The following is a 17,989-nucleotide window of genomic DNA, read 5'->3' as shown; positions in this document are numbered from 1 at the left end:
GTTATACCCACATATATGTAGGCAAAACAGCAGTACACATAAAAATATCTAAAACAATATTTTAAAAAACAGAAAAATACTTACGTGGACAGAAATATAATAAAATAGTATACTTTTCATTTGGTTTCAGACTTCCAATCAGTGCAGTAAATTTGAATATGCCAGTTTTGAAATATGTGTCAGTTTTGCCAATATCCAAAGACCACTGAACAGGTTTTTTTGAAATATTAAATAAGACAAGAGCCTGTTCATACATATAAGAATATATATATGAATAAAATTTTTAAAATTAATAAATGCATTATAATATTTAGTTGTTAGAAACAAGATCTGAGTATTTAATTATTATAATAGTAACAAGCCAAAGGACCAACCTAACAGAGTTCTTATATTAATTATTTACAGCAAAAATAAAAAAATATGTTAGTTAATACTTACATACTAAAATAAAAGAGAATACTTTCTTACAGAAAAATTCTAAAATACACATACAAATGTCTTCTTTAAATTCCCTAATTCTTTGAAATTTAGCACATCACTGCCAAATCAAACTTTCTTAGAGAATAGAAAAAAAATCAATTGCAATGAGTCACTGTGATGTCAAGTAAGTTCTTCATGTGATGTCAAATGTAACTTCTGAATTATTTCTCAAGTTGCATCCATGCAGTTGGTTTTGCTCAGATATTGAAAATATTACATGCAGCAGCTCTTGGCAGGGGTCTTTTGCATACAAAACCTCCTGCTTCTAGGCATCAGTGATCTCAATGATGTCCCCATGGTATTCTACCATGAAGTCTCCCAATGAGAGCTGCATGGTGGAAATCACACCTCCGCCTTTGCCATCAATGAGATCAGTCTTCATGCCCTCTTCCCTCCTACTCTCAATCAACTCATCACTTTTTTTTTCTTTCTTTAGACTGCAGCTCAGCTTTGCTCTTCCTGCGGCAATTTCACACTACATAGAAATTGGTGAGTTTTGTATTCTGTGTTTTCCCTTCAGATTTTCCAACGGGTCTCTTCCCCTCAAGTATCATTTTTAGGACCTCCTTGGCAGCCACCACCAAACAAGTAGAATCACTTGACAGGGTGGAGTTTTTGGAAGTTCTGTTGTTTCAGATTTTGGGTTTGGAAAGGTGCCAGGGTACTTCTGGAATCTTTGATCTTCTGTTCATCAGACTTCAGGGCACATCAAACAGCATTCTTTTTCTTTTTGCCTTTCCTGGAGATTCCAGGTCATGGTTTCTACTTGCATTTGACCTCATTATGTACAGCTTATTTCTTTTCCTGATATGGGGAGCACATTTCAGAACATTTGTTTAGACTCATGTAGGCATAGATTTTTTTTTTACTGTCCGGAAAAGACATTCTACTTCAGTAAGACTAGTTCTATGATGATACAGATGGTGCCATAGCCCAGCCACCTGTATTGCTGCCACTGAGGCTGCTGCTGCCACTGATACAAGTGCTGCTTTGGTGCCCCAGACAAGTGATGGAGGTGTTCCATGGTTGATAGCAGGCAGGGCACCAGCATATGAGGCCCAAAATGAGACCAGGGACAATGAAGGCAGGATTGGCCCAATAGAGATATTTTATTAATCTGAAACTCTTAATATTATACATTCTAGTTTTTATCAATTCAATGTTAAATATTTTCCCTATATACTTTCTACTCAGTATTAAAAATATTCAACAAAACTGATTGTAGGAATAATAATACACTATCCAAAAAATGGTAGGGGAAATATAACTCCTACAGGATATATATGATCTTCTTTCTTATACATATCTTTTTTTCCTTCTACATATAGTCTTAATTGGGGGATAAAATGATACACAGTAAGAAAAAAATAGTAGAGTCACATATAACTTACTTTATTATATAACTGCATTTTGCTTCTTTTCACATTTTCATACATGTATGAAATGTATTTGAATCTAATTCAAATTATGTAATTGTGTATACAAGATAAGTCATTATATGTGTGGTTGAAATTTAAAAAAATAAATAAATTCTGGGTGGCAATGAGGAGGATCAATGGGCAAAGGCATTTACAGCACCATCTGGTGAACTGAATTCTACCCCCAGAACACAGTAAAAGGAGAATAGAACAACTTTATGAAGTTCTCTGACCCCCCCCTACATATGTCATAACATGAATGCCCACATAGACACATAATGAATTGACACTCATAGTAATAAAATTTAAAAATTTATTTTACAGGAGTTTGTTAGATGGCTCAGTGGGTAAAGTTCCACTAAAGTAAGAATGATAATATGGCTTCAAATCTCCAGAAATGAACAACAGGCCATGTGCAATCATGCTCAACTATAACCCTGTGCTCTTTCACTGTGATGGAAGGCAACGACAGCAAAATTCTGAAAATTCTTTAAAGCTCATGGGCTAACTTGCTAAGCTTAAGCAGTTACAAACACACACATGCACATTTGTATCTATATGCACTAGAATCTATAAAATCCAGTGTTGCTGCTCCAAATATCCTGAATAAATGTAACACATTACTAATAGGCAAAATTTCAAACCACTCATGCTTTCAAATAATCAATTAAGTGAAAACCGAAAAAATTTTGAGCTATAAAGTATGTTAATTATTTATATACCTGAATTCCTGTGATCTTCTTATTATTTTGAAGCTCGTGTAATGGTATTTTAAAGGCAAATACAGTGCTGGATAATTCCAGCGGTGCTTGCAACACTTTAAAAGAAAAGTAAAAAAAAATAATATTTTAAAAATATTAAAAAAGAAAAATAGAATGTGGACACTATTTAGTATGGTCTCCAAGGGAAATGATAAGAAAGTTAGGTCTTGTTTTGGTTTATACTGTTAGTCAAAAAATAAAATTCCATTTCAAACATTTTTAAAACACCTTGGTTTCCAAACTTGCATATATTCATTTTATAAATTGTTAGTGGTCATAAATTATACATAAACCAAGACAATACCACTGACCTATTAAAAATAATAAAATACAGTGAATATTGAAATAAGAAAGGACAAGTGATATTAATTTGATCTCTATACTGAGGTATAAATCATGCAGAAATGAAGAAGCAAAACATAATTGGAATACAGGGAACATAAACAAGTGACAAATTTATTAAGAATTTCTGTAAAAAAGTTACATAAGGGGTGGTAATTTTTTAATCTATTCTTTACCTTGCTTCCTTAATCTTACTTCTGAAACATCTAAATTCTTTTTTTCTTTTTTTTTATTCTTTATTATCACACTTTATTCAGTATGTATCCCCCCTGTGGTTCCCTCCCTCCTCCTGTCCCAATCACTCCCTTCCTCCACCCTCTGCATTCATGCCCCTCCCCAAGTCCACTGATAGGGGAGGTCTTCTTTTCCTTCCCTCTGATCCTAGTCAATTAGATCTCATCAGGAGTGGCTGCATTGTCTTCTTCTGTGACCTGGTAATGTTGCTTCCTCCTCAGGGGGAGGTAATTAAAGAGCAGGCCAATCAGTTCATGTCAGAGACAGTCCCTGTTCCTATTACAATGGAACCCACTTGGATACTGAACTGCCATGGGCTACATCTGTGCAGGGGTCTTAGGTTATCTCCATGCATAGTCCTTGGTTGGAGTATCAGTCTCAGGAAAGACCCCTGTGCTCAGATTTTTGGTTCTGTTGCTCTCCTTGTGGAGTTCCTGTCCTCTCCAGATCTTACTATTTCCCACTTCTTTCCTAAGATTCCCTGCACTCTGCCCAAGGGTTGCCCATAAGTCTCAGTATCTGGACTGATAGTCTGCAGGGCAAAGCCTTTCAGAGGTCCTTTGTGTCAGGCTCCTGACTTGTTCCTTCTTTTTTCCTTCTTATGATGTCCATCCTCTTTGCCTTTCTGGATAGGAATTGAGCACTTTAACAAGAGCCCTCCCTCTTGATTAGTTTCTTTAGGTGTACAGATTTTAGTAGGTTTATCCTATATTATATGTCTATATGAGTGAGTATATACCATGTGTGTCTTTCTGCTTCTGGGATAGCTCACGCAGGATGATCTTTTCCAGATCCCACCATTTACCTGCAAATTTCATGATTTCCTTGTTTTTTGTTTTTTGTTTTTTTTTTATTGCTGAGTAATATTCCATTGTGTAGAGGTATCACAATTTCTCTATCCATTCCTCCACTGAGGGGCATCTGAGCTGTTTCCAGCTTCTGGCTATTACAAATAAAGCTGCTACAAACATGGTTTTCCAAATGTCTTTCTTGTGTACGTGAGCCTCTTTTGGGTATATGCCTAGGAGTGGTATAGCTAGACATTGAGGAAGTGCTAAAAACGACTGCCTACAGATTGGTAAAGGATCTTCACCAACCCTATATCTGACAGAGGACTAATATCCAGTAACTATAAAGAACTCAAGAACTTAAACAGCAACAAATCAAGTAATCCAATTTAAAAATTGGGGAACAGTGCTAAACAGAGAATTCTCAATAGAGGAATATCGAATGTCAGAGAAACACTTAAAGAAATGCTCAACGTCCTTAGTCATAAGGGAAATGCAAATCAAAACGACCCTAAGATTTCATCTTACACACATCAGGATGGCTAAGATCAAAACCTCAAGTGACAACACATGCTGGAGAGGTTGTGGAGAAAGGGGAACCCTCCTCCACTGCTGGTGGAAATGTAAACTTGTACAACCACTCTGGAAAGCAATCTGGCGCTTCCTCAGACAACATTTAAATTCTTAATAAAATAAAACTATAGGGTCTAGTAAGTGTTTAGTATCTGAGTTTAAGACAGTCAATCAAATTTATAGTTGCTTTACCAAGGGGTTGGTATATGTGAGAAAGGAGAATCTTATTAATGGTTTGCTCCAGTGTACCATACCCAATTCCAGTCATGAGAAACTCTAAGACAAGAAGCAGTAGATCCAAAGCAAAAATCACATACAAAATGGCTTTTCAATTTGTGAATTAGCAATAATTTATGGTATAAACAGAAAAGGTACTATCTAGATTATATCTGTAAACTCAAAGCTTTGTTTTAACATTATCAATTATCATCTGGAAAACCTGATTTCAGTTAAACATAGTCTCACTCAGATTTCTCCACCAAAATTTTATAAGAATCACCAAATGTTCAAGGCATAATGTTTCAGAACAAACCCTACCTTTATTAAAACATGTACTAGTGTCCAGAATATCAAAAATGCAATATGAACTATGGAGATCAGCATTTTGTGAGACATTAATAAAGATACAAAAGCAAGCAATGAACAAAAGAAACTGGGGGAAAACAAAGTAGAAAATTTAGAACAAATCATTATAAAGATAAAATAAAATGTTTTTGCAAAATGTGTATACTATAAATTTTTAAATGTCTTCAGAAAATAAAACATAGTCTACCACAAAATTTACAAAGGCATTAAAAGTAGAGTAGATTGTGGTACATTTACACAATGGAATACTACTCAGCAATTAAAAACGAAGAAATCATGAAATTTGCAGGCAAACAGTGAGACCTAGAAAAGACCATCCTGAGTGAAGTATCCCAGAAGCAGAAAGACACACATGGTATATACTCATGTAGAAGTGGATACTAGACTTATAAGATAGGATAAACATACTAAAATCTGTACACCTAAGGAAGCTAAACAAGAAAGAGGACCTGGGGTAAGATGATAAATTCTCACTCAGAAAGGCAAATGGGATGGACACTGGAAATAGGATAAAACAAGAAAACGCATAGGAGTGTACTATAGAGGGCTTGAAAGACTATATGTAGCAGTGTATCAAAGCAGATGCTGAGACTCATAACCAAACTTTGGGCAGAGTGCAGGGAATCATACCAAAGAAGGGGGAGTTAATAAGACCTGGAGAGGACAGGCACTCCACAAGGACCAAATATATCTGGGCACAGGGGTCTTGTCTGAGACTGAGTCTTCAAGCAAGGACCATCCATGGATATAACCTAGAACCCCTGCTCAGATTTAGCCCATGGCAGCTCAGTATCCTAGTGAGTTGCATAGTAAGGGGAACAGGGACTGTGTCTGACATGAACTCAGTGGCTAGCTTTTTGACCTCCCCACCTCCTGTGGGAGGAACAACATAGCTAGGCCACAATAGAGAACATTGCAGCCAGTCCTGCTGAGTCCTGATAAGCTAGGGTCAGATGGAAGGGGAGGAGGACCTCTCCTATCAATGGACTTAAAGAAGGGCAGGGAGGAGACAAGGGAGGGAGGATGGGATTGGGATGGAATGAGGGAGGAGGATACAGCAGGAATACAAAGTAAATTAACTGTAATTAATATAAAAAATAAAAATAATTTTAAAAAGTAGAGAAGAAATAAGGAAAATCTTACTATTTATTTTATCATTTGTAACAACTTATTCAATTTGTATCACAGCTGTGGCTCCCTCCTTTGTCTACTTCCAATCCCAGCTTCCCTCCCTCTTCTCCCCCTATGACTCTCCTCTAGTCTGCTGATAGGAGAGGTCTTCCTCTGCTTCTACCTGACCCTAGCCTAGTCTCATCAAGACTAGTTGCATTGTCTTCCTCTCTACACTGGCAAGGCTGAACTCCCAAGAAGGAAGCAATCAGAGAGCCTGCCACTGACTTCATGCAAGAAGAAACCCCTACTGTCCTTACTAGGGAACAGACTTGGAGACTGAGTCTATAGGCTATATCTGAGCAGGGGTTTAAGCCCTCTCTATGCATTGTCCTTTGTTGGGTTATCACTCTCTTCAGGGTCCACAGGGCTCATTTTTTTTTTTTTTTACTCTGTTGGTCTCCTTTTGGAGCTCTTGTTCCCTCCAGGTCTTTCCATATCCCCCTTCTTTCATGAAATCCCATGCATTCTGCCTAAAGTTTGACTATGGCTCTCATTCTCTGTTTCAACCTGATTTTTGACAAAGAAGCTAAAACCATAGAATGGAAAAAAGATGATATCTTCAACATCTGGTGCTGATTTAACTGGATGTCTACATGTAGAAAAATGAAAATAGATCCACATTTATCACTCTGTAGAATACTAAAGTCTAAGTGGATCAAAGACCTCAACATAAAACCAGATACACTAAACCTCTTAGAAGAAAAAGTGGGAAAGAGCCTTGACGTCATTGGCAAGGAGAAAACTTCCAGAATAGAACACTAACAGCACAGGCTCTAAGAGCAACACTCAATAAATGAACCTCATGAAACTGAAAAGCTTCTGTAAAGCATAGGACACTGTCATCAAAACAAAATTACGGCCTACAAATTGGGAAAGGATCTTCACCAACTCTATATCTGACATAGGTGTAATATTCAAAATATATAAAGAAATTACGAAGTTAAACACCAACAAAAAAAGTAATCCAATTAAAAATGGGGTACAGAGCTAAACAGAGAAGTCTCTGTAGAGGAATATAGAATGGCAGAGAAGCACTTAAAGAAATGCTCAAGATCCTTAGTCATCAGGGAGATGTAAGTCAAAACGACCCTGAGAGTTCACCTTACACCCATCAGAATGGCTAAGATCAAAATCTCAAGTGACAACACATGCTGGAGAGGATGTGGAGAAAGGGGAACCCTCCTCCATTGCTGGTGGGAACGTAAACTTGTACAACCACTTTGAAAATTAACCTGTCGCTTTCTCAGGAAATATCATTCTTATGAACTCTAGATGAGAGATGCATTTGAATTTTTAAAAAAGAAATGTTTAAAATCTTAGAAAATGTACAATTATCATGAAGTAATGAAACAATTGAGAACTTTCTAAAAATAAAATTAATATCTCAAAATATTCTTACTAAATATGAAAAATGTTATAAAAATGCAAAATTTATCATGAGAGATAATTTATTGATTTTAAAAGAGGAAATTTTAAAACAAATGTTTGTCAAAGCCATTGTAAAGTCAAAATTTCAAATTCATAAAGCTTCATGCTACCCATAAAACTTGTAATTTGGAATGTTTTAGTGAGTGAGAAATTTACAACATTGGCACAGTAGTTCAATGAGGTGTCTCTTTCCATCTGCCATATAGTGATTAAGTGATCTCACATATATCAGTATATTATTATTGACAATTTAACTCAGTATTAGAGATAAACATACAAATTACATGATTCTTGAATCTCATGGAAAGTAAATAAGCATATATAATAAACAGCATATCTAAAGGTTCTCAAAAATATAGCTTAAAGAGCCTATAAATTTTGTATTTAAATATTTTTAGAATATGGATAGAGAAATATTCAAAAAGTAATTCCAAAATTTAATGTTTAAAATACTTAGTTATCCTTTAGTAATTGTATCTGTTTTCAGGAAATGTTTAAGAAATTTGTTCTTATTTTATTTTACTTTCAAATCATTATGTTTTAATAATGTATATGTTGTTTTAACTTAGCTTTATAAACTTACATTTTATTCAAAGAATCAAATATGTATACATTGAGAATGGCTTTAATTTAATATTACAAATTTTAAAAACTGAAAATGATACTGATGTTTTCCTTACTTTTGGATGTTAAGCATAACGCTTTAAGTGTAAACTTACTCAGTTGACTATTTCATATTACATACCAGTAGCTTGAACAAAACATGGTGGAATAAGTGGTGATATTTTTGGCATTAAAATCTTTTTCTGTGACAAATATTTGGAGTAAAGCTCTGAAGCCTTAAAGGAATTAATATAGACAGGAAAGCTAAATTCGTATGTTGCTATCTGTCAAAAGAAAAAAGAAAAACAATATTTATAACTTTGATGGTTTTGATAATGTTGATACACATAAATTACCCTTTTCATAATAAAATTACCTTGTGGTATTAAAAATATTTATTTAATAAAATTAAGGATATATTCTTCACTATGTGAAAAGTAAGACTCCAAAACTATGAGCTAAAATGTTTTCTTAATGCCTGTTTATTAAAAATGAACCAAATATCCCACTATAAATACTAAAAGATCATGAAAAACAGAGAAAAGTCTTTGTGAATTCTTTGGTAGGCAAGGATTTAAGTATATCACTCCTAAAAGAGAGAATGATTACTTTTTATCATGAAAAAAAATAAAGCATCTATGCTGCTACAGATAATGTTAAGGAGATAAAATGAGCCCAAACCTATTTCTCACAAAATTTGTAGCTAGTATCAAAATGTATATAAAAGATTCTAGGCCTCTGAAAGGCTCTGCCCTGCAGACTATCAAAGCAGATTCTGAGATTTATGGCCAACTGTTGGGCAGTGTGCAGGAAATCTTATGTAAGAAGTGGGAAATAGTAAGATCTGGAGAGGACAGAAACTCCACAAGGAGAGCAACAGAACCAGAAATTTGAACACAGGGGTCTTCCCAGAGACTCATACTCCAACCAAGTACCATGACTGGAGATAACCTAGAACCCCTGCACATATGTAGCCCATGACAGTTTAGTGTCCAAGTGGGTTACATAGTAATGAGAAGAGGGACTGCCTCTGACATAATCTGATTGGCCTGCTCTTTGGTCACCTCCCCCTGAGGGGGGAACAGCCTTACCAGGCCACAGAAGATGATAATGCAGCCACTCCTGATGAGATCTGATAGACTAAGATCAGAAAGAAGGACTTGGGGAGGGTCATGTGTGAAGAAGGGGGTGGGAGAATTGGATAGGAGGGGAGGAGGGAGGGGCTTATGGGGGATACAAAGTGAATAAAGTGTAATTAATAAAAATTTAAAAAAGATTCTAGAGGGGGGGGGCAAGATGGCGGCACCAGGAGGATACTGCGTCTGAGGATCAGGACAACATTTTCTGTACAGGGAACAAAAGATTGAACTCTGGGCCCTAAAACAACAGTGATCATATTTCCCAGGTGAGAGGAAACTCCATGGTGTGGGAATCAGGCACATTCACTCTCCATTCACCCAGCCAGAACCTGGAAGAGATCCTGGGTCGCCAGACCAGAGCAACATGCCTGCATGTCCTGATCATCTTCCCAGGCTGAACAGTGGGCACAAAAACACCAGAGACTGGGAGTCCCAGTCACAAGAAAAACCCACAGGGAAGGAAGGAAATGGGACTGACCTCAGGTCACCTAGTCTTGCCCAGGAAAAGGTCCCACAGAATGGCAGTGCAAAGCCAGAACTGAACTCTGCTAAAGCTGCAAGCACAAAGATTTGCTGTGCAACCAACTCTCCCTCACAGACAGAACTGTGTACCCCAGGGAACCAGAGACTGGGAGTCCCTTTCAGGAGAAAACCCCATAGAAAAGGAAACGAAATGGGGATGGACTTAGGTCACTCAGTATATCCCTGGAAAAGGTCCCACAGCCCAGCTCATGTGCCAGCCCAGAAACCTGCTGTGCACCAAATAGCCTCCTGCTGCTCCCATGAGAGCAGTACTCACCTGCCACTTATGAATGCTTGGGCATTGGGGCTCAGAGCTCCAACCTCAGACCTACAGAAGCCTGGGATCACTGAGATCAACCCCCAGATACTGCTCCAAGGGGCAACCAGTTATCCCTAACAAAACTGACCAAACAACAGAGCACCCAGGTTACAGCAGCAGCTCACTAAATTTTCAGCAAGAAACCCAGAAGCAGGGCAGCTGTCTCCAGGACTTCTCCAAGTGAGAGGAGAGCCCTCTTGACTAACAAGGACCACAGTTACCACACAGGTCTGTACGCCTGAGGTGAGCTGTGGCAATTCCTGAAAAACACTGGCCATCCAGTGACCATACCTATAAAGCTGAGAAGGTTTCCTTCAGCAAAAACCATTTTCCTGCCAAGGGGATTCTCTCCACCACAGGATTCCAGGAACCACCAGAAACTAACACCCAACACCTAAGATAGCCCAGTGGGTAGAGGCCAGTGTAAAAGCTCAACCAACAAAAGACATAGCAATGTGGCATCTCCAACAGTTATCCAGAGACAAGCAGCCCTAGACACCCCAGCATAATTGAAATTCAAGAAGATGACCTAATATGTATGCTTATGAAGAGGATAATAGAGGAAACAAATAAAATGTGTAAAGAACTGGAGGAAGATGAAGTCAAACAGATTATGTCATCTGTAAAGAAATAGAGGACAATAAAGACAAACAGATTATGGCCATCCATAAAGAAATACAGGAAGTTGAAGCCAAACAGTTTGTGGCCTTTAGAGAAGAAATACTGAAATCACTGAAAGAAATAAAAGAAACAGAAGTTTGTTCAAACAAACAGCTGAAGGATTTGAAGGAAAAACAGGAAAATACAGTTAGACAGGTGAAGGAAATCAACATCTCAAGAGCTCAAGATCTGAAGATAAAATTGGAAAAATTAAAGAAAACACAAATGGAGGAAATTGTGGAAAGAAAGAACTTAGGGAAGAAAACAGGAACTACAGAGGTAAGCATAACCAATAGACTACCAGAGATGGAAGAAAGAATCTCAGGTGTGGAAGATACAATGGAAGAAATCAAAGTATCTATCAAAGAAAATGTTAATCTAAAAAATTCCTGACACAGAACCTCCAAGAAATTCAAGACAACATAAAAAAACAAAACCTAAGAATAATAGGAATAGAGGAAAAAGAAGATTCCCTCTTCCAAGGCACAGAAAGTATTTTCAACAAAATCATTGAGGAAAATTTCCCCAACTTAAAGGAGAGGCCAATAAGAATACAAGAGACCTACAGAACACCTAATAAATTAGACCAGAAAAAAAAATCCTCCCGTCACATAATAATCAAAACAGTAAGTATACAGAACAAAGAAAAAAAAATACTAAAAGCTGCAAGGGAAAAAGGCCAAGTAACACATAATGGCAAACCCATCAGAATCACACCTGATTTCTCAACAGAGACTATGAAAGCCAGAAGGGCCTGGAAGGATATAATGCAGGCCCTAATAGAACATAGATGTCAACCCAGGCTACTATACTCAACAAAACTTTCAGTCCTCATGGACAGAGAAAACAAGATATTTATTGACAAAAAAAAAATTTCAACAATAACTACACACAAGTCCAGCATTACAGAAGACACTAGAAGGAAAAATACAACCCATGGAAACTAGCTACTTTCAAGAAAACACAGGAAATAATTATCCTCACTACAGTAAAACAAAAAGCAACCAAGCACACAAACCTATTACCACAGCCAACATCAAAATCAAAGGATCTAACAACCACTGATCATTAATCTCTCTCAACATCAATGGACTCAATTCTCCAATAAAAAGACACAGATTAATGGAATGGACGTGTAAACAAGACCCAGCAATCTGTTGCATACAAGAAACTCACCTAAGGCACAAAGATAGTCATTACCTGAGAGTAAAGGCCTAGAAGACAGCTTTCCAAGCAAATGGACCAAAGAAACAAGCAATAGTAACCATTCTAATATCTGAAAAAAAGACTTTCAATCAAAATTAATAAAAAGAGATGGGGAAGGACACTTTATACTCATCAAAGGAAAATTCTAACAGGAAGACATCACAATCCTGAACATCTATGCCCCAAATACAAGGGCAACCACATTTGTAAAAGAAACATTGATAAAACTTAAACCACACATATATCCCCACACATTAATAGTAGGAGACATCAACAACTCACTCTCAGCAAAAGACAGGTCAATGAAAAAAAAATAAACAACAGAAATTAAACAAAGAAACAATTTATTTAACAGAGGTCATGAATCAAATGGACCTAACAGACATTTACAGAACTTCACACCCAAACAGAAAAGAATTTACCTTCTTCTCAGCACCTCAGGTTATCTTCTCCAAAATAGACCATATGGTTGGTCACAAAGCAAGCCTAAACAGATACAGAAGATTGAAATAATTTCTAGTATCTTATCTGATCACCATGAAATAAAGCTGGACCTCAACAACAACAGAAATAGCAAAGAGCCTACACACAAATGGAAACTGAACAACTTGCTACTAAATGACAGCTGGGTTAAGGAAGAAATAAAGAAAGAAATTAAAGTTTTCCTAGAAAAGAAAATAACGGCACAACATAACCAAACTTATGAGAAACAATGAAAGCAGTGCTAAGAGGAAAGTTCATAGCACTAACTAAATGCCTTCAAGAAGAAATTTGAGAATTCTCATTCAAGCAACTTAATGGCTCACCTAAAAACCCTAGGAAAAAAAAGAAGTAGACACAACAAAAAGGAGTAGACAGCTGGAAATAATCAAACTCAGGGCTGAAATCAATAAAGTAGAAACAAATGAAACAATTAAATAAATCAATGAAAGCAAGATATGGTTCTTTGAGAAATCAACAAGATAAACAAACCCTTAGCCAAGCTAACTAAAAAGCAGAGAGACACCATCCAAATCAACAAAATGAGAAATAAAAAGGGGGACATAACTACAGACACTGAGGAAATCCAAACAATCATTAGGACTTACTTCAAAAGTCTATATGCCACAAAATTTGAAAATCTAAATGAAATGGACAATTTTCTTGATTGATTCCACTTGCCAAAGCTGAATCAAGACCAGGTAAATCAATTAAATAGTCCTATATTCCTTAAGGAAATAGAGGAGGTCATCAAAAGTCTCTCATCCAAAAAATGCCCAGGGCCAGGGGGTTTCAGTGCAGAATTCTACGAGACCTTCAAAGAAGAGCTAACTCCAATTCTCTTCAAACTATCCCACAAAATAGAAACATAAGGAACACTACCAAACTCATTCTGTGAAGCCACAGTCACCTTGGTACCTAAAGCTCACAAAGACCCAACAAAGAAAGAGAATTTCAGGCCAATCTCCCTTATGAACACTGATGCAAAAATACTCAACAAAACTGCTTGCAAACCGAATACAAGAACACATGAAAGATATCATCTGCTATGACCAAATAGGCTTCATTCCAGTCATGCAGGGGTGGTTCAATATACAGAAATCCATCAATGTGATGCACCATATAAACAAACTGAAAGGAAAAAAAAAACACATCTCATTAGATGCTTAAAAAAGCATTTGACAAAATCCAACATTTGCTCATGCTTAAAGTATTGGAGAGATCAGGGATACAAGCACAAAACATAATAAAGGCAATATACAGCAAGCCTATACCCAACATCAAACTATACCGAGAGAAAATTAAGCAATCTCACTGAAATCAGGGACAAGGCAAGGCTGCCCACTCTCTCCATATCCCTACAACATAGTTCTGGAAGTCCTGGCTAGAGCAATAACACAATTGAAGGAGATCAAGGGAATACAAATCGGAAAGGAAGAAGTCAAATATCACTATTTGCAGATGATATGATAGTATACATGAGTGACCCCAAAAATTCTACCAGGTAACTCTTACAACTAATAAACACCCTCAGCAAAGTGACCAGATACAAAATTAACTCAAAAAAAAAAAATCAGTAGCCCTCCTGTATACAAAAGACAAAAGGGCTGAGAAAGAAATTAGGGAAACAAAATCATTTACAATAGCCACAAAAGACATAAAGTACCTTGGTGTAACCCTATCCGGGCAAGTCAAAGACTTGTAAGAAAAAAATTTCAAGTCTCTGAAGAAAGAATTAGAAGAAGATATCAGAAGATGGAACGATCTTCCATGCTCATGGCTTGGCAGGATTAATATCATAAAAATAGCCATCTTACCTAAAGCAATCAACAGATTCAATGCATTTCCCATCAAATTACCAACACAATTCTTTACAGACCTTGAAAGAAAAATTCTCAACTTCATATGGAATAACAAGAAACCCAGAATTGCTAGAACAATTCTCTACAATGTAAGATCTTCTGGAGGTATCTTCATCCCTGATCTCAAGCTGTACTGTAGAGCAACAATAATAAAAAAAAAATGTATGGTACTGGCATAGAAACACAATGGTGGTTCAGTGGAACCGAATAGAAGACCCAGAAGTAAATCCACACACTTATGGACACCTGATCTTTGATAAACATTCCAAAACCATACAATGGAAAAATGATACCATCTTCAACAAATGGTGCCTGTCTAACTGGATGTCTACATGTAGAAAAATGAAAATAGATTCATACTTATCACTCTGCACAAAAATAAAGTCCAAATGGATCAAAGACCTCAACAAAAAACCAGATACTCTAAATCGTTTAGAAGAAAAATTAGGGAATACCCTTGAACTCATTGGTACAGGAGACAGGTTCCTGAACAGAACACCAACAGCACAGGCTCTAAGAGCAACACTCACTAAATGGGACCTCATGAAACTGAAAAGCTTCTGTAAAGCAAAGGACACCATCATCAAAACAAAATGAATGCCTACAGATTGGGAAAGAATCTTCACCAACCCTATATCTGACAGAGGGCTAATATCCAGTATATATAAAGAACTAAAGAAGCAACAAATTAAGTAATCCAATTAAAAACAGGGGAACAGAGCTAAAGAGAGAATTCTCTGTAGAGGAATATCAAATGGCAGAGAAACACTTAAAGAAATGCTCAACATCATTAGCCATTAGGGAAATGCAAATCAAAATGACCCTGATATTTCACCTTACACTTATCAGAATGGCCAAAATCAAAATCTCAAGTGACAGCACATGTTGGAGAGGTTGTAGAGAAAGTGGAACCATCCTCCACTCCTGGTGGGAATGTAAACTTGTACAACCACTCTGGAAATCAATCTGTTGCTTTCTCAGACAACTAGGAATAGTGCTTCCTCAAGATCCAGCTATACCACTCCTAGGCATATATCCAAAAGAGGCTCATGTACAGTATGACATTTGCTCAACCATGTTTGTAGTAGCTTTGTTTGTAATAGCCAGAAGCTAGAAACAACCCAGATGCTCCTCAGCTGAAGAATGGATACAGAAATTGTGGTACATCTACACAGTGGAATATTACTCAGCAATGAAAAATAAGGAAATCATGAAATTTGCAGGCAAATGGTGAGAACTGGAAAGGATCATCTGAGTGAGCTATCCCAGAAGCAGAAAGACACACACGATATATACTCACTCATATAGACATATAATATAGGATAAACCTACTATAATCTGTAAACCTAAATAAAATAATCAAGAGGGAGGACCCTGGCTAAAATACTCAATCCCCATCCTGAAAGGCAAAGAGGATGGACATCAGAAGAAGAAGAAAATAGGAAACAAGTTAGGAGCCTGCTACAAGGACAGAGCTCCACAAGGAGAGCAACAGAACAAAAAAAAATGAGCACAGGGGTCTTTCCAGAGACTCCTACTCCAACCAAGTACCGTGCATGGAGATAACCTAGTATCCCTGCACATATTTAGTCCATGGCAGTTCAGTGTCCAAGTGGGTTCCATAGTAATGGGAACAGGGACTGCCTCTGACACGAACTGATTGGCCTGCTCTTTGATCACCTCTCCTGAGACTGGAGGAGCCTTCCCAGGCCACAGAAGATGACAATGCAACCCCTCCTGATGAGACCTGATAGACTAGGATGAGAAGAAAGGAGAGGAACACCTCCCCTATCAGCGGACTTGGGGAGGGGCATGTGTGGAGGCGAAGGTGGGATTAGGAGGGGAGGTGGGAGGGGTTTATGAGGGGATACACAGTGAATAAAGTGTAATTAAGAAAAAGTAAAAAAAGATTCTAAGATAATTATAAAATAATTTAGATAATGAAAATAAAGGTGAACGTATGGCAAAGACTGTTCAGAGAATATATGTACACAGTAACACATTAGCACAAGCAAAAATGTGCTACATCTAGCATCAAAGAAATAGATATTTAAACCGCAGGATGTGTCACATTGAGATAGTTCATGACATAATTATGTTTGTTGCCAAGCCTGAAGACCTTAGTTCAATCTCCAGGACCCACATGGTGGAAGGAAAAAACTGACCCCTACAAGTAGTTCTCTAGCCTTCAGACACACACAACACGCTATAAATAAATAAACGCAAACTAAAAAGGGAAAATTTTAGGAGGTACCATTTCTCCTCTATACAATTACTTAAACAAAACTAACAATACTAAATGCTACTAAGATATTTGCACACTCACAATACACAAACACACAAACCAATGTCCACTGTTCCCTTAATAAGTTTCTAGAGGTAAACAGTAGAAAGAAGAGAAGCTAAAATATGTATTTTAAACTTGGAGGTAAGAAAAGCCCACAAGATCATGACAACAAATATGAGAATAAAGGACATATCTAGTACTGGTTTCTACTTAGCAACCTCATATAATGGGCATCCATTCAGATCTGGTGAGTCACAATACCCTGGTTATGAAAAACAATGGGTTTTTATTTTTATTTTATTTAAGTGTATCTGACCCTAAGCCTGCCAATTCCATCTGCTGCCACAGAATTTTATGTAAACAATCTGTTCTCATAACAAAACAGAGAAGCTCAAATATCAGAAGCATGTGTTATTTTAATGGCCATTTAAAAATACTCATTCTCAGGATAGTCTACTTATGCAATAGTATCTGCAAACAAATATCAAGGAGTAAACTAATTAAAGATATATTACTCTTATAGATGAACTGAATTACACTACAATATATTGTGTAAATTTATTCATAAAAAGGGCAATCAACAAATAATAATTCAAAATATTTACAAAATTAAATTACACAGAATTATATATATATATATATATATATATGACTTATGTTATTCTATAATCAATTTCTAGTATCCATACAGAGTTGCAACATAAACTTAAACAGATGTAAATTTTTTTCATTGTTGATAGTGTTCATGATTTTGAGTAAAAATATGTTGCATATATACTTTCTTAAGAACTTTATGTAATTAAAACTGAATTTTTTAATGTGTTTCTAATTAACTGTGAGCCTTAATGTCTGAGTTAGGGTTTCTATTGTTTTATAACACACAGTGACTAAAAGCAACTTGGGAAGAAAATGGTTTGTTTCAGCTTATGAGTCCATATCAAAGCCTATCACTTAGGGCAGTCAGGGTAGGAACCTAGAAATAGGAACTGATACAGGGTCTATGGTAGAGTACTATTTACTAGTTTTCTTTCACTGGCTTTCTCTGTTTGCTTTGTTATCTACCCCAGGAACCCTGTCCAGGGGTGGCACCACCTGCAGTGACCTAGGCCCTCCAACATCAACTGTCAAC

General features: G+C 36.8%; 1 protein-coding gene and 1 pseudogene across 1 annotated transcript in view; both read right to left on the bottom strand.

Moving 5' to 3' along the window:
• The window catches only part of LOC129670983 (cilia and flagella-associated protein 47-like), a 446,637-nt gene that overhangs the window by 301,967 nt on the left and 126,681 nt on the right, over window positions 1–17,989 (bottom strand). Inside the window, 3 exon segments of the mRNA XM_055599611.1 lie at window positions 85–244; window positions 2,621–2,715; window positions 8,528–8,669. Coding sequence (XP_055455586.1) covers window positions 85–244; window positions 2,621–2,715; window positions 8,528–8,669 — 397 coding nt within the window.
• Window positions 649–1,474, bottom strand: LOC129670984 (N-lysine methyltransferase KMT5A-like; annotated as a pseudogene).

The sequence above is a fragment of the Psammomys obesus genome, unplaced genomic scaffold (assembly GCF_907164565.1).
Source record: "Psammomys obesus unplaced genomic scaffold, mPsaObe1.curated_primary_1811, whole genome shotgun sequence".
Classification (NCBI taxonomy): domain Eukaryota; kingdom Metazoa; phylum Chordata; class Mammalia; order Rodentia; family Muridae; genus Psammomys; species Psammomys obesus.
The sequence above is the reverse complement of the archived record's forward strand: the minus strand, read 5'-3'. Positions and strand labels throughout refer to the sequence as shown.